The sequence below is a fragment of the Pseudopipra pipra genome, chromosome Z (assembly GCF_036250125.1).
Source record: "Pseudopipra pipra isolate bDixPip1 chromosome Z, bDixPip1.hap1, whole genome shotgun sequence".
NCBI classification, from domain to species: domain Eukaryota; kingdom Metazoa; phylum Chordata; class Aves; order Passeriformes; family Pipridae; genus Pseudopipra; species Pseudopipra pipra.
In genome coordinates this window covers 60033608-60056102 of record NC_087581.1, presented here as the reverse complement: position 1 = coordinate 60056102, position 22495 = coordinate 60033608, and the positions used below count along the sequence as shown (strand labels likewise).

At 40.0% G+C, this 22495-nt stretch overlaps 1 protein-coding gene and 1 long non-coding RNA gene across 2 annotated transcripts in view; one reads left to right on the top strand and one right to left on the bottom strand.

Moving 5' to 3' along the window:
- Positions 1-1159: 1159 nt before the first annotated feature.
- LOC135407245 (uncharacterized) lies at positions 1160-21035 on the top strand. The gene is made up of 3 exons (XR_010426782.1): positions 1160-1363; positions 3057-3203; positions 20800-21035. It is a non-coding gene; the product is annotated as an uncharacterized LOC135407245 (long non-coding RNA).
- The window catches only part of PGGT1B (protein geranylgeranyltransferase type I subunit beta), a 36343-nt gene continuing 23059 nt past the window's right edge, over positions 9212-22495 (bottom strand). Inside the window, 7 exon segments of the mRNA XM_064642135.1 lie at positions 9212-9785; positions 9788-9922; positions 11005-11113; positions 11376-11560; positions 13177-13222; positions 18382-18514; positions 19940-20091. Coding sequence (XP_064498205.1) covers positions 9742-9785; positions 9788-9922; positions 11005-11113; positions 11376-11560; positions 13177-13222; positions 18382-18514; positions 19940-20091 — 804 coding nt within the window. The 3' untranslated portion in view covers positions 9212-9741.

Genomic DNA, 22495 nt, shown 5'->3' with positions numbered 1-22495 from the left:
CTCCCTGGTCCCTTGCGTGGAGCATGAAGAGGATCTGGGCCTGCAATTTTTTCTGGACCTGAGACTGATGTTAAGTCTGGCCAGTAGTTTTTGGGGTCCAGCTCCTCAAATCATGACTCTGCCTGATTCCCCGTGTGTGTTGCAGTGCAGAATAAACAGAGCATCAGGATGCAGAGCCACAGCAGCAGCGCTGCAGCTCTGAGTGCTTGTCCCTCACACTCTGCAGTGCAGAGTGAGCTGGTACAAGCTCTGCTGTGTGAGCCTTGTTGCTTTCATCACATGGGCCATGTGCAGAAGCACGGTCTCTCACAAGCACCTATGCACTGTACTGGAGTTTCTAGAAAAGGAAATTTCTCTGGCTTTCCATTCAAGTTCCTTTTCATTCCTTTGACCTCTAAAGGCTGCTCAACAGCTTCAGCAGTTCTCACTGGCACACTTAAAAAGGCCTCAACTGAGTGGAACAGATTTCCCTCCAATTCAGTTATGACACACTAAATTCACAGAGACATGCTTGCTCTGCCCTGTGAAGGAAATTCAAATGCATGTTGGAGTGCTAAGGGTAGCTCCTTCCAGTGACCTCCCCAAATAACTTGTCAGCTGAGGATTTCAAAAAGGTTAAAGACAAGACAAACTCCTACTAGTTTGGAATATTGCATTATTTATTACATTTGTACTGGTTTTACATTGAACTGAGGTATGTGAAAGGACATTGGCAAAAGGACATTTTAATCTCATTTAATTTATTTTTTTTACCATTAGTTTAAAAACATAAAGAATAATCTGTTCTCAACCAACTGCAGTAGATAAGCAGAAGTGTTTAGGCAAGAGCTGTCTCAACCCACAAGACAAAACACCTCTAAAGTGTCTGAATCTGCATTTGCCAGTGTTTGCAGTGCACAGACCTTCACTAGAGTGATTGACACCGGGGCATTTACTTATGAAAGCTGTTAAAAAAAAAGAAGCCTTCCTTTACACCCCCTTCCCTCGAAATCTGGCTAGCATCAAAAGCACCAGAAAGCGCAGCTTATTCTAACAGGAGGGATGGTCTGTGGGTGGTTGAAGTAAGCAGTAGGGATGGGAGGGAGGTCCAGTCCAGGCTGGCTATCAGATCAACAGCTGCTGCAGACTTTAACTTCCTTTTATAGAAGGGAGACTGTGGGAACTGTTGCTCTCCATAGCCCGTGGAGTCTTCGGTTTAAAGAACTGCTCCCCGGGGAACAGACACTATGTAACATCTCAAATGCCGGCCTGAGTGTTTGCTCAGATTTCCACGGCAGCCGAAAGGAGTGCTTGTGTTCACTACAGGCGGGGACTGTGAAGTGTCTCTGTTCTGTGCCTCCTGAACCATGACCTGGAGTCACAGGTGAGAAAGCCTGCAACAGTCCTGAAGGAATATAGGCAGATGGTAAGGGAAATGCAGAGTTAAAGCTGTCCGGGGGCAGAAGGAGAAATGCGCTAGGAAATGTGCTGCTGTGCATGGGGCCCCGTGGGATGGAGTTCAGGCTCTGGTGCCCGCCTGAGTCCTGTGCTGTTGGCCACTGAGCACAGGAGCACACTGGCAGCTGCTACAGGGCTGGGGAACAGCTTTCCCACCGATAGCTGTCATTCCCAGCTCATACTCAGAGCTGGCAACACCCCTCAGCAGCGGAGTGTGCATCTTGGGCAGAGTAAACATGTGCCTCTGCTGTTCCCTCATTCCTGTGTTTAATAAAGGCTAGGATAATCCAGGGCAGCAGAAGGGAAAGAGACAAGGCTTGTCTTATGGCCAGGGAAGTTCACTTTTTTAACATGGTTGGCACCTTCCCTTTAGATGCCAGCTACCACAGTCCTCACTTGTACCAGCAGCTTCTCATTCTGTAGAAGGAAGTTGCTTCAGGCTGGAGGGTTTTTTATGCTGAAAACAGATATCAAGGCATGGAGCCATCAGAAAAGTTTGGTGGTAGCAGCAGTTTGCATGGCCTGTGGAAGAAGCTATCTATAGAAACTAGGAAGTCACAGGGGGCACATGTTGTCACTGCTCCACAGACTCACTCTGGCTGTACACAGGGAGTTATATATAGAGCCATATACAAAAATACAGAAGAGCCTGGTGCCTGTGTTGGAAAGCCTCATCAACACACCTCACTAGCAGACTCCTCTCCTCAGCCTCACCAGAGAACTGCATATTTCAGAGGATACTTTGGAAGGACGTTGGACAGCCAGCACCTCCCGAGGACAGTTGATCTGTCAAGTATGAGCATACAGACCAGGGTGCAAATATACCCAATCTGTCTAAGATTTCTCATTTTCTCTAAAGTATTTTTGTGCTATTTATAGAAACATTCCCCTCGTCCCACTTCCCATCTATGTGCCTTGCAGATTGGCTCTATGTTAAGCTGACCCACCAGCAAAACTTTCCTTAATTTAAGAATGTAAAGGCAGAGGAGGAGGGTGGGTGGGTGTGGTGGTGTCGAGTGTAGTGGTGTTAAAAAAACTAAAATATTAGAGTGGAACTAAAGAACTGCAAGAAACAGTCCAGGAGTCACCAGGGCCCCCCAAAGAGCCACAAGGCAGGACAAACAAACTGTCCCCATGCCATTCTGACAGTTGTTAGTCTGACATGCTGTGAAAGAGCCCCCTGACAAATGCTCCCTGGACAATATGTTTACACATATGATACCTTTCCATATGATGCTTCTCCACAATGATTCTAAGTTTAAAGGAGGCTTTAAGGCATATAATAAGCAGTATGAAGATTGACAAAGATTAAAATGTAATTCTGTAAAATGAGCATATTTTAGTGGCCATAATTTGAAGATGGTTGTTAAATGAAGGCTCCTGGACAGCACAACAGCAAATAAATATAGCTCTGTGCTTAGGGAAACCTTAAAATTAACGAAAGGCAGCATGCAATTTGAACAGCAATCTTGCATATTTAGCTTTCTAGGCACCATAAGCATCACTCCTGTCCTACAAGCACTCAGGAAGGGTGATGAACAACAGAGAACTTGCCTTGACTTCTATTCTGTCATTTTCACTTCAAATTGTCATCTTCATTTCAAATTATCCTTTTGCAGATTTCACATAAAACGATAAAGTGGGGTCCTCCCTCCCAGGGTGAGGTAGAGCCAAAGGGAACAAAGACAAGATGGGGACAGTTTTGGATGGAAACCTGGGAATGCTGTAGAAGCAGCGTCATGAAAGCCTCCATGCTCTCTCAGACTGTGAGTATGCAGGGCAGTTGATTGAATGGTGCACACATTGCTCCTGGTCCTTTCACCAGAGCCTGGTTATCATCCTTTTACAAGTTAACATGGAAGCCACCTTCACAAGCATACCTGACTAAAACTGTCAAAACACAGGGAATATCTCCCTCCTTACATTTGTGAGTTTAATTTAAAAACCTAATCTGGCAAGTTGAAAGCTCCCTCCCTACCCACAAACATTTCCTCTCCTATGCACATTTCTAAATTCTTGAAGTGAGAGGTTGCAGATGGTTCTCAGAGTTTTCTCTTCCTTGATGGACTTCCCCTTTTAATTGTGAGTCAGGACTGTTTCCTTCCTCAGAATCCAACTTGTTCTCCAGTAAAAATGGCCATTTCTGTCCTGTCCCATTCCCAGTACAGAGCCTGTATCAACACACAGACATTTTAAGGGACACCAGTCTCACCTTGGTGCAAAGCAGGATCATGGAGCAGATCCTCCTAGAAATGTGGAAAATAAGTTGGTGATTTCTTACGGTTTCACTGTGGGCATATTGTGCCTGACAATTTTGGTGGCCTTCTAAAATGGGCTTACACTGGTTGTTGTGGGAAGAGCAACTGATATCACATACCTGGATTTGTGCCTTTGACACTATCTCACACAACATCCTTGTCTCTAAATTGGAGAGGGTGGACCACTTGATGGATAAGGAATGGCCTGGATGGTCTCACTCAGAAGAGTTGTGGTCAACAGCTCAATGTCCAAGTAGTGATGAGTGGCCCTTCTCAGGGGTCAGTGTTGGGACTGGCACTGTTTAACATCTTTGTGGGTGACAGCACCAAGCTGAGTGGTGCTGCCAACACGCTGGAAGAGAAGGATGTCATCCAGGTCCCTGGACAGGCTTGAGAGGTGGGCCTGTGCAAACTTTATGAAGTTCAACAAGGCCAAGTGCAAGGTCTTGCTCCCGGGTCAGGGCAATCCCAAGTACAAATACAGGCTGGGCAGAGAATGGATTGAGAGCAGTCCTGCCAAGAAGGACTTGGTGGTGCTGGTAGACGAGAGGCTGGACATGACCCAGCGATGTGCACTTGCAGCCCAGAGAACCAATCATATCCTGGGCCATATGAAAATCAGCATGGCCAGCAGATTGAGGGAGGTGATTCTGCCCCTTTACTCCACTCTGGTGAGACCTCATCTGAAGTGCTGTGTCCAGCTCTGAGATCCTCAGCATAGGAAGGACATGGACCTGTTGGAGTAGGTCCAAAGGAGGGCCAAAAAACTCATCTGAGGGGTGGAACATCCCTCCTATAAAGACAGGCTGAGAGGGGGATGTTCAGCCTGGGAAGGACAAGGCTCCAGGGAGACCTTATAGAACCTTCCAGTACCTTAAGGGAGCCCACAAGAAAGCAGGAGAGGGACATTTGACAAGGGCATGTAGTGACAGGACAAGGGGGAATGGATTTAAACTGAAACAGGGCAGGTTTAAATTACATATTAGGAAAAAATTCTCCACTCTGAGGATGGTGAGGCACTGGAATAGGTTGCCCAGAGAAGCTGTGGATGCCCCATCCCTGGAAGTGTTCAAGGCCAGGCTGGCTGGGGATTTGAGCAATCTGGTCTAGTGAAGGGTGCCTATACCCATGGCAGAGGAGTTGCAACTAGATGATCTCTCAAGTCCCTTCCAACCCAAACCATTCCATGATTCTATGATGTCTCACAATGTAGTTATCAAACAAGGCGCTTTGCCAGTGCTTCAAAAATAAACCAGTAGTGTGAGGGTTTGCTGCTGTAGGTGGGTCCAGCTTAAAAACCTTTGGAGGTTGTAATTTTCTGTGCCCTTGAGAAGTCAGTTCCTCACCCAGAACATGTAACTTGCAAAAAGTGACATCACAAGAGTTACAGCTCACAAGGAATTATACTTTTCCCTCAGTTTCCCAACAGTTCATTGATTTTATTGAATCCAGAAACTAATCAGGCAAACAGAGATCAGGAAGACAAAAGCTTTAAAATGGTGAACTGAAAGTGTAAATCTGTGACACACTGTAACCACTCAGTGGAGTAATTTAATAACCATTTAGTATAAAGATGTTGAGACACACTTCTTTTTCACCCTGTGCTTGCTAAAGTGAGGAAAACTTAAGTAGTCTCTACCTGCAATAGCAAGAACTTTTGAGAATCACCACAATATCTAACATTAACCTTAAGACACCAATAATCTCATTCAACTGATGAATTTTGGAAATGTTTTATATTTTAGTTGCAGCAATAGCATCTTCCTACCAGGGGTCTCTCTCCTCATGTCTTGACATGTCTTCTATCTCCACAGGGACACCGATAGCAAGGTTCCTCCAAAATGCAAGGAGATGGGGTCTCCACAAGGCCTCTGACTTTGAAAATCATTGCTTCTTCCCTTTTGCGCTAGGCAAACTCACACTGAATGGCTGCCTCAGTACAAAGTTGAAATGCATTTTTCAGGGAACTCTACAGTTTCCATGGGGTATTTAATTTTGTTATTGGCATCCATGGAGAACAGCATATTTGATGCAGCTTCTTCAGCTCCTCTCAAGTTGTCTTTTACCTTGTTACAGCACATTTAGGCATGGAGCAAGGTACTCGTAATAGGTGCTTCAGCATACATATTTTAGTTATTTCTGCAATGCCTAATTTACTTGTTAACAGCTGATGATTGTTCCATTTAGGAAAACAATTATTAAGATGAAAAGTTCATAAATATGAACATACTTAACAATAGTCTTCCAAAATGGTGTTAGCACATCTGCCAGCACCTATGTACAAATCAAGTTGCTGTGAAAGCCCTAATTCTCATGGCTGGGCTTCGTGAACAAAGATTTGGGAAGGGCTCTACCCACGTTTGTTCCAAGCGCGTTGCTATGAAAGCCCTAATAACATTTTTTAAACCCTCAATCTTCAGATCCTATTGAAAGGATACTTTTAACTTCCTTTGCTGAATATGCCATTTCAAAGCTGTTTTTCTGGAAGAGAAGCTAGAGCCACAGAAATAGGTTGCGAGCCTTTCAGATAGGATAGAGGCACTCATACATTTGTCAGCCTGAGCCAACACCAGCAAGCTTTGAGTGCTTCTGAGGATTATATAAGGCAACAACTTTATAAATACGTTCTCAGTAAACAGGAGAAATTAGGCAGGGGGTCTCCTATAGACCACCAATGCAAGAACATTAACAGGTTGAGGCAGTGCAGTACAGCTGCTCTACGTAATCCAAGCCCTGATAGCCAAGAGGTTTTACATCCTCAAGCACATGGTATTAATTTATTAATTTCTTAGGTTCAGTCTCAGCAATGTAAAGCTGTGGTTAACACAAATTATTGGAGCTGGGCAGTAATCACTGCTTTGCTTTTTCTAGCTACATTTAAGCTTCACAGTTCACATTTAAGTTTTAGCTGCATTTGGACGTATCCATTTTAAGAGAGATTTTAGGTCATGGACTTCTTATCTGTGAAACTGTTGTCCATTGATTTATCATTTAACATTTTTCTAGTCAGAAGACATGATAAACCACAAAAATGGTAGAGGCAATTCAATACACAGTCAGAATCAAAATGTCTGCTCCACAGGAACATTCCATGTTCATCATTTGTTTGCCTGACATCAGCTGGGGCACTAAAAATGTCAAATCATGCATAGACCGTTGGTTGTTAATACAGATTTTTGTCAACCTAAAAAGATTAAAGATTTCAAACCAATTAAATAGATACTCAGAGTGGGGTGAAGGCATACACATTTTACTGGCTTCATTCAAACTTTGGGAGTTAATGCAAAACAAATACGCCTCGTGCAACCTTTAGAAAAGGGTAACTCTGATGTCAACATTCAGCCTGAAAAGACGCTGTTCTTTACTTGGGAAAAAAAAAGGGGAGATGTAGAATAACTGTGGGTCATGGAGATTGAAAGGTAAAATCCATGTAAACAACTCAAGATAGCTTACAGATACAGAAAACAAAGCAAGAAATATTAGCTGCTTTTTGAAGCAGAACACTGTTCAATAACTTGCCATGAGAATTGAAATTCTTGTTCACATAATGTGATTTTTCACTGTTAGCCCTTATTTCTGCTTCTCTACTCTGATGAGTAGAGAACCTCATCCCTCACAGATGAGAACCTGGTCACAGACACGGAAACTCAGGAACCATAATTTAGAATTTTGCAAGTATGGATTTGCCCCACAATAATCAAGTACATAATTCCTCATGAAGCTAAGTAAGAATCAATATTTGGGCTGTTTCCCAGTAGAGCCTAAGAGTATCTTATTCAACTCTTCTGAAATTCAAAGCTACTTCCTCTAACAGGGTATGTAGTAAATGCTAAAAAGCTTGTACATGGTTCACCTCATCTTCATTATAATTACACCATGTTCCACCCCACCCTACCATGATTCAACTTGTGGCCACCATCTGATGTCAAGACAAACAAATATCGTGCTGTTTTGAACAATTTTTACTCCAAGATTTGTTTCGGTTTTCAGCTAAGGTGACCGCTCTGATCTGAGAGTCTTCTGTTCAGGGAAGCTACTTCAGTCCCAGCTGACCAACATCCCACTAATCCTCTCCAGGAGAACAGGATTCCCACAAGAACCATTGTAGAGAGCTCCCAGCCTGGTATTTCCCCTCTTTTATGTATCTTACTATTTCTTTTTATTTGTAGCTGAACTTCTGGTCATCTCAGCATGTGGGAAATAAAACCAATCCCCAAGCTCTGTCCTCCTCCTTTGATTCCCTCATGTTGCTTGAGTCAGTATCTCTCTTTTGCTCTTGCTCCCTTAATCTTATCCTAGGCAGCTCAAATCCTTTCTAGCAGTATGGTTTCATTCTTACTCCACATTCCCTTCTCTAGTTTTCTCTTGCCTCCACCCTTCCTATCTCCCAGTTTTCATTTCTCTTACTCTGCACCAGTCCTGATCAAGCACATCATTCCCCCTCTGCAGTACCAGCCCCACAGTTCTCTTGGTTTCAACGCTCCCAACTTAGTTTTTACAGCCATGTAGCCTCTCCTCCTCCAAGGGAAGTGTCCACTGGGACGTGTCCAGATCACGTATTTTACTGCCCCCTGCTCCTCTTCTGCTTTTCCAAGCAGTTCACTTGCACTACTGATGTTCCCAATGCTGCCATGCAAACTAATCTGCTATAGAAATAAAAACAATTTATTTAGGTAGGAAGGCTTCTACAGGATTGGACACTGGGATTGTTCTGGTAGCCTGAAGATGCTTACTGGATCTCTCTGACATGTGTGACAGAAGTACAACTATGCTACCCTTTTCACTTGCCTCGCATTGCAGAATCAGGACATTGGTTATCCCTGAAGCTCTTTCTGCTGACTGAAAGGGTCTATATTCTGTCTCTTTGGGCTCAGCAGTGGTAAATGGCATACTTAAACTGTTTTCAGAAATCTTCAGTTGTCTGTGTTTGGAAGTCCTTTAGAAAAAAGAATGTGCCCTAACAACTGGCAAGCAGAAAGACATCCTGGTGTCTACTGAACTGGAAATGCACAAACTGACTGGCCAAAAATGCATCAGCTGCAAGGTTACTTCCTTCAATTCTGAACAGCACTTCACGCATACAAAGTAAAGCACCACTACTAAATGAGAATGTTCAACATCACTCTAACAGTACACCACTGCTGCTTACTTTAAAGCCCAGTGTTTCACTCTTTACACAGAATGGTTATGAAACTTGGTATTACTTCACACTAAGAGAGAAATATATATGAAAAAACCACCAGAGTGCAGTTGTACAATTTTAATGTATTGCAAAGGCTTGTCTTTGGAAACAGGTTCTAATGCTACTCTTGCACACAGGTACACTTCCAAAAGACTGTGTTGAGTATCTCTTATTGACACAAATCAATATGCCACACTCTTATTGAATTTCACATGAAGAAACTATTTCAGATGAGAACTCTTTGTTTGCCTAACAATGCACTGCAACTGTGTAAAAACTACTCAGAAGAATTATGAAATCCATTTAGTAAGGCCACACAACATTAAAAGTCCAGTATATTGAATAAAATAATTTTATTTTTATTTAATTCATTTTTTAAAAGAAAGTTTATGGAATCTGAAAGTTTATGATAAAAGGTATTTTTTAACTGAGACTTAAGATTGAGATTCTCTAGCCAAAATATGTCAAATAGTAAGATCATAAAGAACTCCAAGGTTCTGTGCTATACTGCATGATATGTAAACAGATTTTGAAAATATTTCCCCATTATATATTTTGACACAGTATGCACAAATTTAAAAAAATAAACTTGAAATGAAGTTTAAACGCCTCAAGGGATTTCCTAGAAGTAAAGCCATTTGAAAAGCCATTTACAGTCTGCGGTGACAAACTTCTATATAATCAAAATATCTCCTTTTTTCACAATGCAGAATAACCTGCTGAAGGCAACTCCCTACCGAAGTGATGCCAGCAACACAGATCTGATTGTATGACTCCAGCACTTAAAAGAGCACATTGGTTATACATGGCTTTTTACCCTGGGCTACAATTATGCTACCAGAACTAAATTCAAGTCTAAATCAGTCACATAAAGAAGTGTGTGTTGTCTGAACACTGTTTAAAGTCCGTGTTTTCCAGATCTGATGAAGGTGGTGAAGGCGCTCTGAGGTTCTTGTGCTTACATTCAGGGCAGGATGAACTTTGCAAATACCAGATTCTCCAATTAATGACAAACCACAGATCCCAAAGTAGGCATGTAAAGCATCTGAAAGAAGGACAGAAAAGGAAAAATAAAATTATCTCAGGCTGTAATAGCCAAATGTTCCTATATTCAAACACCCCTGAACAATTACATCCAAGGAAAACAAATAATCAGGTGCTATATTTTAAATCTGAGTTTTGACAGAAGGAATCAGTTTTTGTCCAAAGCAGAACCAGCATGAACTAGTGTCTAGTTTTGTTTTATAACTATTTGCACACTACTTTACTTTTTCTGAGTGACATGGCCAAAGAATTTAAGCATCTGGAAACAACTCCAGTCCAGAAAACAATTTTTTTTTCATGAAAGTATTTTTGGCTGATAATTTTATGAACAGCTGAACTATTATGAAGTATTATGAACTACTGAAACACTAAAATTAGTGCCAGTAGCTGCCAATAGCAAGATTTAGAGGAATGAAAGAAGTAATTACTTTTCCTAGCTTCACTCCTTCCTGAGAGAATACCCTAAGGATAGGAATTCATGCAGCTTGATCAACTGCCACCATTTCTTGTTCTATGTTGCTCCTGCTGCCCACCTTACACCAAGCACTACAGCTTGCCAAATGTGCCTCCTCTGGGTAGCAGCAAGCTATCGGATTGGATTATCTGCCCATGGAATCATAGGCTAAAATGGAAAGAAGATGTGAACTTCATACGCCCCTTGCAAATTCTCAACATATATTAATCTGTGGAGGTGTCAGTAAATTCATATTTGACTAAAACGACCACAGAATCATTTAGGAAAAGACCTCTAAGATCAGAGTCCAACCCTTAACCTAACACTGCCAAGTCCAGCACTAACCCATGTCCCTAAGTGCCAAATCAACACATCTTCTAAAAACCTCCAGGGATGGTGACTCCACCATTTCCCTGGGCAGCCTGTTCCAGTGCTTAACGACCCTTCTGGTGAAGAAATTGAACTATACCTCCTCCCTCTTTCCATTTCAACCATGATATTCTCATTACATTTTTTTTTTTTTTTTTTGTTGAAGGAGACAACTTCCTTTATGCCTCTCAGATGTCGGACTGCTGCAATGTATTTCTAGCTTAGAACATACTCACCATAATATTTAAAAGTAATTTTACCTGGATGGCTATCTGGCCACTTGGCAAATCCACCAACAAGGCGATCTTGAGTTGACAGGATGTAATTTCGGTTTTTCTCAAAATTTGTATATTGGAATATATTCAAGAGCTGAAATTAGACCATAACAGTAATATAGTAAATCTTAGTATACTTTTAATACTAAAATATAGCGCTTATTTTAGAGGTAAGCAGTGACAGCAGAGAAAGCAGTAATCTGGTAAACCTCTATTTCCTGCCTTTTTGCAAGATGAAAGATCTTTATAATCATCGGTGCATTTGTGTTAAATATCTAACTCTTTCAATAGAGAAAATGATGCTTAAAGAGATCAAAACAAGTCAATAACTATCCTGTAGCTGTTCTGCACACTACCTTCAATGTTGCTCCCACCCAGAAGGAATAGCAAGTGTCTACAGGTTTGTTGGGTCGTCCATGGTAGCCATTCTGTTGTCTCATTATACACCATCTTCTTATTCTGTTCAGTTCTTTTTCTGAAAAAACTTCTTCCAGTTTACCCATCAAACACAGCGATGCAATACCACAAAATGTAGAGCCACCTGTGAAAAGAGAATTTTGTATTTGCAATGCTTTGATACCCAGATTTTCACCAAAGCCTGTGTGATCTCAGTCAGAACTTTAACTAAGGTGTTAACAATTAAATCAATGGATTTTTAGGAGTATGAAAATGTTAAGTTTAAAATCCAAATAGATAGAACACTTTAGTTCAGCAAGTGTGTCAAAGAGGAAAAAATGCCCTCAACCCAGCTCTTGCACAAATAAACCTGAAATAATTTTCTTAAAGCTGTTTTTTCTCTCAATGCTGTGCATTTCTTCATATGTAACTTAAAAAAGAAAGCTATTGGGATGCCAGCAATCAGAGAGAAGCAGAGATGCCAAAGCCAGTCTCAGATACAATCCCCCAGAGGACATAAACAGACAGAAATGTCTGGTGAGCAGAAACTAAAAAAAAAATTAAAGAGCATAGTTAATACTGTGAAAAGACTCTTGGACTCTAATATTTGTAATATGTACAAATTGTGCTTCTAAGGAATTTTATGCTGTCAAGGAAACTCCATGGTAAAATTTGGAATTAGAAGAGAAACTCATGTTCTTTGTTTTTGTAGCATGATCATCACTTTTTAAAGCCCATCTACACTTATTATGAGTTTATTCCTTGATATGATAAAATTAGAGGCTGGGAAGGACCATAAATAAGCTGTTGACAGATGATCTGGGGCCCAAAGTTCCTCACACTATCCTGGACCTGGAAGACCCCAGGAGCTCTAAGGTTATGTTCATTCTGATGCAAGAGAAGGTTGCTGCTGTAATGCTATCTGTTATCACTAGCACTATACAGAAATTTAGTTAACCAATTGTTTTAATATGTAGGGATATAATTTAAGTTTTTCAGCTTTATCGATTCTGCAAGAAGAAAACAGATGAAATCCTACCAAAGCTCAATAATAAGGATAAAGATAGCAAACATTTGATAGAATCATAGAATCACTCAGGTTGGAAAAGACCTCCAAGATCACTGAGTCCAACCTTTGACCAATCCCCACCTAGTCCAATAGACCACAGCATCAGATTTAGTATCACTCATATAAAAGTCAATAGTTTCTCTGTCACAAGCAGACCACTACTTCATGGCATAGAAACATTTTGCTAAAAACCAGCAGTCTCTTGGAGATTCCTATCTTCAGAACTACTACCAACCGTCCACAAAAACTAACTGCTGCTTCAAGATCTGAACTGACAACAGATGCTGTGACTTATGAGAGGAAATGTTTCTAGATTTTACTAATAGCTGCTGAAACTGGAGATCATCAGGTGCATTGCACAAAATCTCTTGCAGATAAAATCCACAGAGTAGCAATGGCACGTGTGGAAAAAGTTTGATCTGTCAGCAAGAGATGAGAACCACAGCCAACACCTTTCAGTAAAACATTAATGAGGTAAAATTAATGGAGTTGATATATTAAGAGCCCATCTGTTCTGATATTAGGCTGGAACTAAGGGAAGAAGATGTCATATTCAGGGGCATGTTTTGGATTTGCTCCTCCTCATCCCACTTCCTCAAAACCAGAAAAGAAGGAAAGGTATATCCTGCACCTCTTACAGCATTTTCAATCCCAGTCTTAAAAACAGGTTTAGAACATTTTAACATTCTTACCATGAGATTCCAGTCCAGCTCCCTGGGCCAGGCCGTTATCATAAGACTGAAGAAAAAAAATCCCACACACCAGTTGGTTTAGTACCACATCACTTTCACAGACATTGTAATTTCTTAGTTTACTAGCAAAATTGTCATCAGACCATAAAAGCACGATTTAACCTGATTAAATTCTGGACCTCCAAAAGCTCTTGGCCCCAAGCAGTTAAAAAATCAGACTTATTTTAATGTAGGCAGCTTTTATGACTTCCATGGAATTAATTTTAGTTGTGACGTATGTCAAAAGTCTGAAAATGGGTAAACATATCTTTGCCAAAAAGTAAAAGCATGTGATGCAGATAACCATTAAAGAAAAAGCCAAACCCATTTTTTTGTCCTTATAAAGAAAAAATGGGTATGTAATCAAAACAAAATTAAATGGATAATGTAATCAGCCTCTAACCCAAGAGCTGGCTAACATGCAAAAATTCAAGGTACTACTGTGTGTACAATACTCAAATCCAAGAAGTGCTTTAGTAAGAAGCAAATGTATCAGGCTTCAAAAAAAAACAACGGAGAGGGAACCAGAAGCAGTAAGACAAAATCTTTCCCCCATCCCCTCTACCGACTATGAATTTCTCATGTTTTCTCCAAAACACTCAACAGTGGCTAGTAGATACAGGACTCCTTGACAAACCACTAATGACTCCCACAGTACTAATCAAAGAATGGCTACAGGACCTATCATGCCTTTAGGAATTACCTAAGGATTGTTTTGTAGATCTGCTTTTAAAGCTGACACTGAGAAGAAAAAGGGAAACAGAAGCAGACAAAGAAGTTAGATTAAAACTACATTGCTCAGTTTTTGAGTTGTTGCTGCAAGTTTAAGCAACTAAAAAGACTAACATCTGACACATACACTTCAAGCTGCAGCTTGACTTTCTAAAATTTGAACCAGTTAATTTTAAGCAATCCCCATGAATGTCTGAATGCTAAAGCACACGGTGTGACCTCTTAGGCACTGCCTTTTGAGAAAGCAATGCAAATGTTCTACCACACTCCACAGACCCATTAATTGCTATGCAAAGGCAAGTTGATTAGCAAAGCTATGCTGGCAAAGCTAATTAACTCTACAAACAGCAATTGTAAGGGGAGGTGGTTTGCTTTAGTATGACAAAGTAATTAGCTCCAGAAAAAAGCTGTTAAGAGTGTATCCCAGGCAGTCTACTATACTGGGCTGTTCAATTAGCTTAAAATTCTAATTGACAATAGCTGACCTTTGGCTTAACTTATTTATTTACAGGCAGCAGCTGTTTTTCAGGGACTTGTGTGCATTAAAAAACTAGGGAAATACTTCTATTTCTTTGTCCTTCTGAAAGAAATCAAGAAGCTATGCAAAAGAGGTTCTGGGTTACTGCAACATGAAAACTTCATAATTAAATACTATCCTCAGAAAACGTGTAAATCCAGTTGGGATTTGAAGCAAATCTTTGCTTCCAAGTCTGGAAGTTTCACAACCAGCTTAATTATATCAACAGACTAATATAATTGCATTTCAAGGAGACTCTAGGATTCTGGCACAAGCAGATGCTATACTTAAAGCTTCTTGCAATATCTCTACTTTAAAAAAAAACAAGTAATGTTGCAAAAAGCAGTATTATAGAGTCTCTAGAAGTAATGTAAAATTTCAGCATTTTAGTGTCTGTTGTGTTTTGATTAGTGATATACCTGACTTTTGAACATAAAAGACAAATATCAACCTGTACTGATATAAATTGTGTGATTGAAATTCAACTATTTTACTGACAATAAAACTGATCTAGAATTATTTTTGTGATCAGCATTGCATAAACACTTTTTAGTCAAGCAATAACAATAAGGCTATCCATTCTGTATAAAGACTCAATTCTTTTTAATATTTTAAATCTTATTTAATGTACCAATCTTCTCCTGTTCTTGATATGCCTAACTACACAAACATGCTCCCTCCTTCAGCTGTATTGAATGGTATCTGTCACAATTCTTATGCTGCATCATGGAAGGGAACAAATTTCAAAGAATAAGCTAAAAAATTCACAACCTTATTACAAAGATTACTGTGTTTAACCAGCCATGCTACTCTCAGTCCATATTAGTTGCACTTCACATGTATGCCAATCTGGAAAACTGGAAAAAGTTCTGTTAACTGTCATGTGCTTCATTTATGTGCAAATGAAGACATACAATAGTAAATCAAAACCACACCTTTCTGTCAAAGCAGTTTACTACTGAGCAAGGCAATCTCTTTTGTTCTATAATTAATGAAAGTGACAAAACAAGGTGATACTGTAGCAAAACAGGAATAAGCATTTGCAATAGAGTCTATACCTATATGCACTGCATAGTTAGCTACACAATGAGTAACAAATGATATAATCTCAAATAGAATTTCCTTTGAATTGTTCTATACATAGGTTATTTTTAGCATCTTCTACAAAATCTTAATGGGAGAAATCGAGCTTACATTCGTGGATGCCACATTTCAAATTCATTGTATTTATTTATGAGATACACTTTCAGAAATACTGTGTTCATATGAGAGGTAACTGAACTGGAATACATCTCAAGGAGAGTGGTGGAAAGAGACGAATGAAAGGAAGGAACAACCACTGCTGTGAAATGATTTTCACAATGAATGTCTGAATCCCTGAACGTCTGAGTCTTCTTCAGACACACCTTTAGCTCTAAGTGTGACTAAGCAGGAGGCAAAGGTTGTGTGTAGTTTCCTAGAAGTACCAGACACCTTGCAACTGAATTAATGCATTGAAATACTGTCTGACCAAGCAGTCCAAACCCAGAAAACACAGATGAAACTGGTGCACACGTGCATACCAACCCTAGAGTGAATTAACAGCACACCAATGGTTTTAAAAAAGTCCTACTGAACGAAGTGTATAGTCAACTTACCAATTCACAGCAAACCTGGACAAAAATACAGCATCTCATCACACATTTCTACATGCTAAGATTACTGCTGTCTACAGAATGCTGCTGATAGGATCTCTATAAGTTACTCTCTGAGCCAGCCAGGAAAAGACACAATCTTCATTATAAGCCACAGTAGCTTCTCAACTTTGACCATGCCCAGACTCCGGTTTTACATCACTGGTCAAATGAAGTATTAGCACAAGCCCTTTCAAGAAGTCATGCTCTGTTCAGGCTTCAATTATTTTAATTATTATTTAATTATTATTTTAACTGGTATCAATTATCCCAATAGGAACACAACAATTGGAATTTGCAGGTATAAGGATTAATGCTAAGTTCTAGAAGCAAAGCATAAATTTGGTTCAAGATCACTGTAGACAGTAAATCTCCAGTGCCATTTCAAAGCTCCAAACTTTCAAAGAATCTCCACTTGCCTGCTCTATTAATGGCCTTATATGATACTCTCTAGCTTTGTCTTAGAAAGAAAGAGTTGCTTCCTCCTCCCTTCATCTTTTTAGTGCTACTTATTTCTTTACATACCTCTGTCACACTGTACTTAACAATCTTATTTCCAGAATAGAGTCCTAGTATATTAAATGCTCCTTTTACACAAGCTGGATCATTCTTTCACAGTTCAATTCAACTTTCTTCGTACCCTGTCCAGTTCCATCTTATCTTTTGGGACCAAAACTGCACTCAAATGCTCAAAATGCTAACAGTCAATGTGATGTACAGAACTACAAAATGAGGATTTTGCTCTTTCGTTTTCTGTTCTTTCTTAGTATTTGATTCTCCTATTCAATTTCTTCTAAGCTATTTGACTAAAGGCTAAACTCAGTAAACACAAAGGTCCAGAAAGGATCAGAGGAGGAAAAATCCTCCTGACCTAATCAGTAAAAGCTAGCACTCTGCCTTGGCTCCTCCCTCAGACTGTGAAAGGAGAATGGATAAATCACTGTCCCCAGGTGAAACCTACCAAGAGTATTCAGCAGGGATATTCTCACCCTGGGAACCTCTGCTACTAAGGTGAGTTACCACCCTCTGGGGTAACGGGGCTCTTATGGGATGCAGGGGAAGAAAACTGCAGGATTATATAAAAAAACCCAACAACTTATTATGGAGTGTTCTCTGGGGAATGCAGGAGTGTGCATAATTTATTATGGGGTGTCTAGGGAAAGGATCAATGGTGAGAAAGGGAAGTATCAAAGCAGACTGAGGAAGAACAAGCAAAAGAAAACAGAGGTAAAAGGTGCTACTAGAGTGTGAACAGACTGCAGGTCCATGTGCTTCTATGACTGAGCCCTGGCCTTGACCCCTTAGTCCGTCCAAGACCATGGCAGTGTGTCAGAAAGCTTCTTGTGAGGTACAGTAAAAAAAACTTAGGCATCCAACTACCTCCTTTAAAAATAAACAAGAAATAAAACCCAATTTGGTATGAAGCAGGAAATTAAGGCTTTTTTAGACTTGTTTCTCACATAAATTTTACAATCTCACTGCTGGCAGCAACTACTCATTTACAGCAGAAGTTGTACGTTGTTATAAATTTGGGTCTTTTTTGTGGACCGAAAGAGTTTACTACACGTTTACTCACATTCAAGGAACTGCAGTTTTCAAGCTTGCTCAGCTTCTTTAAACAAAATTTATTTTAATCTTGGAAAATGAAACTCAATTAAACTAATGAAATATCACGGGGGGAAAAAAAGGAAAAAACTCCTTTACTCCAACCAAATATGAAGACAGCACACAGATATAATCATGTGTATTTTCCTTCATTCCAAGTATCTAATAAATAAATAATGAAGTGCATAATTGGAAACACTTATTAAGTATGAACTGATGTCAATAATTAGTTTTTCCTTTAAATCTGTGTATCTTTTAAAAATCAGGCCTACAGGTCAATGAAATGTGAGGATTTTATTGATACAGCGCTTTATATACTTTTTCTAAGTTACAGGAACATCAGGCCTCAGTTTTCAAAAACTTGCTTTAAATTTTTTAATGATTTTGTATATTTTTAAAAGATTTGAAATGAACAAACACACCAAATAAAATTATCTTGATAGCACACCCATTACAATGAAAATACAAATGCAAAAAAACCAATGTACTTTGTCAATTTCGACTTGCTAAAGCAGGAAGAGGAAATAAAGGAATTACCATAATACATAAATTTGGAAAAAGAGATTTTTTAGCCATAATTAAGAAATAAAGCTATAAATGTTAAACTGTAGAAAGAAATAACATTTTGTAAATACTCACCATACTTCTTCTGATGTAGTCTATAGCTTTCTTCATATCCATGCCTGACCAGTTATCGAGCATGTAGCAGATACAGGAAGCACAGTACACAAACCTCATATCATTCTCACTTCCTTCCAGCACAGCACAGAAACTGAAAGAAACATTTTTGTCTTAGACACTGTGTCGCCTGTTACACCAGAAAATATGAAAAGCAGTTCACAGAACTGCACTGTGTTTCCTTTAAAGATTAGTTACTTCTATTTACAGTAGTCTCATAAATATAACCCAAAGCTATGCTAGATTTTGTTTTTAGAAGACATGACTCTAAGCCAAGGAAAATGAATAGAACTACTAACATTTCAGGGCCTGGGTGACTATTTCCAGCAATGTAATGACACTGGTCTTTATTTATTCATTCATACCCTTTATAGTATATACTGATATATGAGTTAACATTTTGACATTTACTGTTTTGGGCAGAATTTTTTGCCTTCCTAGGAATCCTAATAGCTCACAAAGCTTTCTTTCCTGATTTTATCTTCAGGATCAGTTTCCAATGTATGTGTAAATGTAATTGCTAATACTAACACAAACGGTGAAAATAGCCTTAAATTCAGTTTTTCATTTCTTATGGTTATAACCTTTTCAAACTCCATGAACATTTTAAAATTATTGTATCTGGGTTATTTTGGCACAATCTCAGAAACTCTTAAAATGATGATGGATTCTATGATTGTGACACTTGTATAAGAAAGTGGCCAGCAGGGCCATGACAGTGACCGCCTCGCTGTTCTCAGCACTGGTGAGGCTGCACCTCAAATCCTGTGTTCAGTTTTGGCCCCTCGCTACAAGAAAGACACTGAGGTGCTGGAGTGTGTCCAGAGAAGGGCAAGGGAGCTGGGGAAGGGTTGAGAGCACAAGTCTGATGACGAGCAGCTGAGGGAACTTGTAGCAGTCAACCTGGAGAAAAGAACACTCGGGAGACTTATCACTCTCTACAACTACCTGAAAGGAGGTTGTGGGAAGGTGAGGGTTGGTCTCTTCTCCCAAGTGGGACAGAGGAAATGGCTACAAGTACCAGGGAGGTTTAGATTGGGTATTTGGAAAAATTTCTTCACCGAAACAGGCTGCCCAGGGAACTGAGGGAGTCACCATCCCTGGAGGTATTTAAAATACCAACAGATGTGGTGCTTAGGGACATGGTTTAGTGCTGGACTTGGCAGTGCTGGGTTAATGGTTGGACTTCATGATATTAGAAGTCCTTTCTAACCTAAATGATTCTATGATAAACAGAAGTAGGTAAAAAGTTGAATTACCTGTGACAATAAATAATCTTCAACTGTTTCTTGCTGCCTGACAAGTCTCTGTTTCAAAGACCTAGTTAATATACTTTGATGACAACTACTTGCAAGAAGTCAGCACATGCACTGGCATGTGTTCTGTGACTGATATTGTTTCTAATAGAACAAAAAGATTATATAGCCACTTTCATAAAAAATGTGTTTCTTATGTTTCCTTCCACATGTGGCTTACTATTAACCATCCAGAGAGTTGCAGACTACAAAATATCTTTTACCTTCCATCCTCCAGCTGGAGAGCTCTCAGTCCTGTCAGTATGGCATCTTTATTTACTCGACTTAAATCATCTCCAAGAATAACCAGACATGATAGACCTGTGTAAGTCATTGCTATGTGCCCGCTATCATAGGGATGAGATATACCTGGACCCTAGAAAAAACAGGAAAAAATAAAGATATTGAAACATCACAATGCCTTCTATTACAGTCAAGCTTTTTTTTTCCAAATAAGAGGTAAACAAATTTCTTTTCCCTTGACTCATTATGGTTAAACTGAAGGCATCCTGCTCAGCTTTCCTCATCAAACGAAGCTACTACTAAGCTCTGTTACCCTTGTAAACACTTGGTCAGAAGGCAGCTTTGGAAAAAGCTCTGCCACGAGTTATATTTATGCAACAGTTAAGCAAAAAGATGGGATGTCCTCAACTGTACCTAAGTTTATCCTGACACAACACTGGGCATTAGCTTCCTGGCAGCTGGGTAAGCACTGTTAAACAGCCAAACCTCTGGAGGTCCCCTCAGCAAAGATTTTACAACCTAATGATCTACAAGTACAAAGCAATATGAGATTATTAGTAATCTCTCTGTCAATTGAAGTAATACCAAATTAGCCACTCATCTGCTTTCATGTCTATTTTAAAACAATAATCAGAGCTTAAACAAAGTATTTACATACCAAATAATCAGAGGAATATAGAATATACTGTGTTGAAGAGACACACAAGGATCATTGAATGGCAATTGAGAAGCTAAACTGAGAGTTAAGTGCTGACTAGTCACACAATACAAATCACAGAAATGGGCAGGGGATTGATACTGCTGTGCTAAAACTATTATTTGTCTTTCTGGTATTTTACAGGCACATCTTGAACTGTATGACTTCATGAAAACAGACACTACATGTAACAAGATACTTGCCTGTGGATACTTGGGATGGTTCAGTTTGGAGCAACTGAAGATAACTATTTTAAACAGGATAAAAGCTATTTCAATACTGAGTAGCAAATACATTTTTAAATCATTATATTACTGGCATTACTGCCTAATCAGTTGCCATTTTTATTTTGCAAGTAATTCTAAAAAATTCTAAATAAAAACCAGTATAAAACTGAATTTAATATTATGTTATGTGTAGTTGGTATTTTTCAGGAAAGTCATGCTTACTTCCAAAGCCAAAAAGCTTTGTTTCTTATAGGAAACTGGAAGAAAAATAATTACCCACTAGACAGCAAGGGACTGCTCTCACACTAGGGAATCAAACACAGTTGGGAAAGCGAGGCTGATGCCAGCTCAGCTGATGCTAAGAAAAAAACTCAGGAGCAGTTAACTGAGGGTGAGATAAGGAAAGGGTTTAATTTGTGCCAAGGCATAGATGCTACAGGACGCACACCGGCTGTGCCTGAGATGTTACATTTTATAATACTGCTTGACCAATCCAAGTTTTGCCCACCCCATAGCCTTTGCTCTGGTCCGCCCCTGGCCCACCCCCTGGGAATTAGAGTCTAGGGTGTATATCGGGACCCCCTCTTCATCATTCTCATCATCCTCAGAGCACAAAGGGTACACGGTCAGTCAAGAACAACAGTTCTTGACTCTGTTCTGTTGTTCAGGCCAAGATATGAACGTTCTCTAAAACAGCATAGGCCTTGCCTTGACAAGAGACTAAACATTTCTACTGAATTCAGGGGTAGGATTGACATAGGGAGCATGGAATGGGGTAGGAGGGTTGAGGTATGTGTAAACTAAAGGGTGCTAAAGGGTGAGGAATACAATATAGCTGCTTCTAAAATATACTTCTACTATAATTACATATAAAGCTTATAAAAATTAGCAAAGTAAAAAAAACCTAAAAGGGTCTTAAGTCATCAAGGCAGAAAATGAGGTGAAATGACTGCAGCAGTACTGGAAAAGCTATGGAACAGAGAAAAACAAGAGACTTAAGTGCTGAGAGCTGCACCTTTTCTCCTTCATTTCTGCTCCTGGACCCTGTGATGACAAAGGGGCACAAATCTGAGCAGCTCCCACTCCATTCCCTGTGCTGCCAGTGCCCACATTGCTGTCTCCTGTCCTGCACATCCCCCAGTCACACACACAAAACCACAGAGTGGCAGAGGCTGCAGGAGCCCTGGTGTTTGTCTGGTCCAACCTCCTGTTCAAGTACTGTCACCTACATCTGGGCACCCAGGCATCCAGATGGCTTCTGAACACCTCCAAGAATGGATATTCCACCAGCTCCCTGGGCAACCTTGCTAATGCCTGATCTCCCTCACAGTGACACTGTTTCTGGATGTTTAGAGAAAGCTTCCTGTATTCTAGTGTGTGCCTGTCACTGGGCACCACTGCAAAGAGCCTGGCTCCATCCTCCTTGCACCCGTCCTTCAGGTATTTCTACACATTCATGAGAAACCCCCAGACCTTCTCTTCTCCAGGCTAAACAGTCCCAGCTCTCCCACCCTTTCCTCCTAGGAGGGGTGCACCAGTTCCAGATAGACTTCCCCATGGAGCACCCCACAAATGGAGAACAGCTGTGCCCTTAAACAGCTTAGAAAAAACTA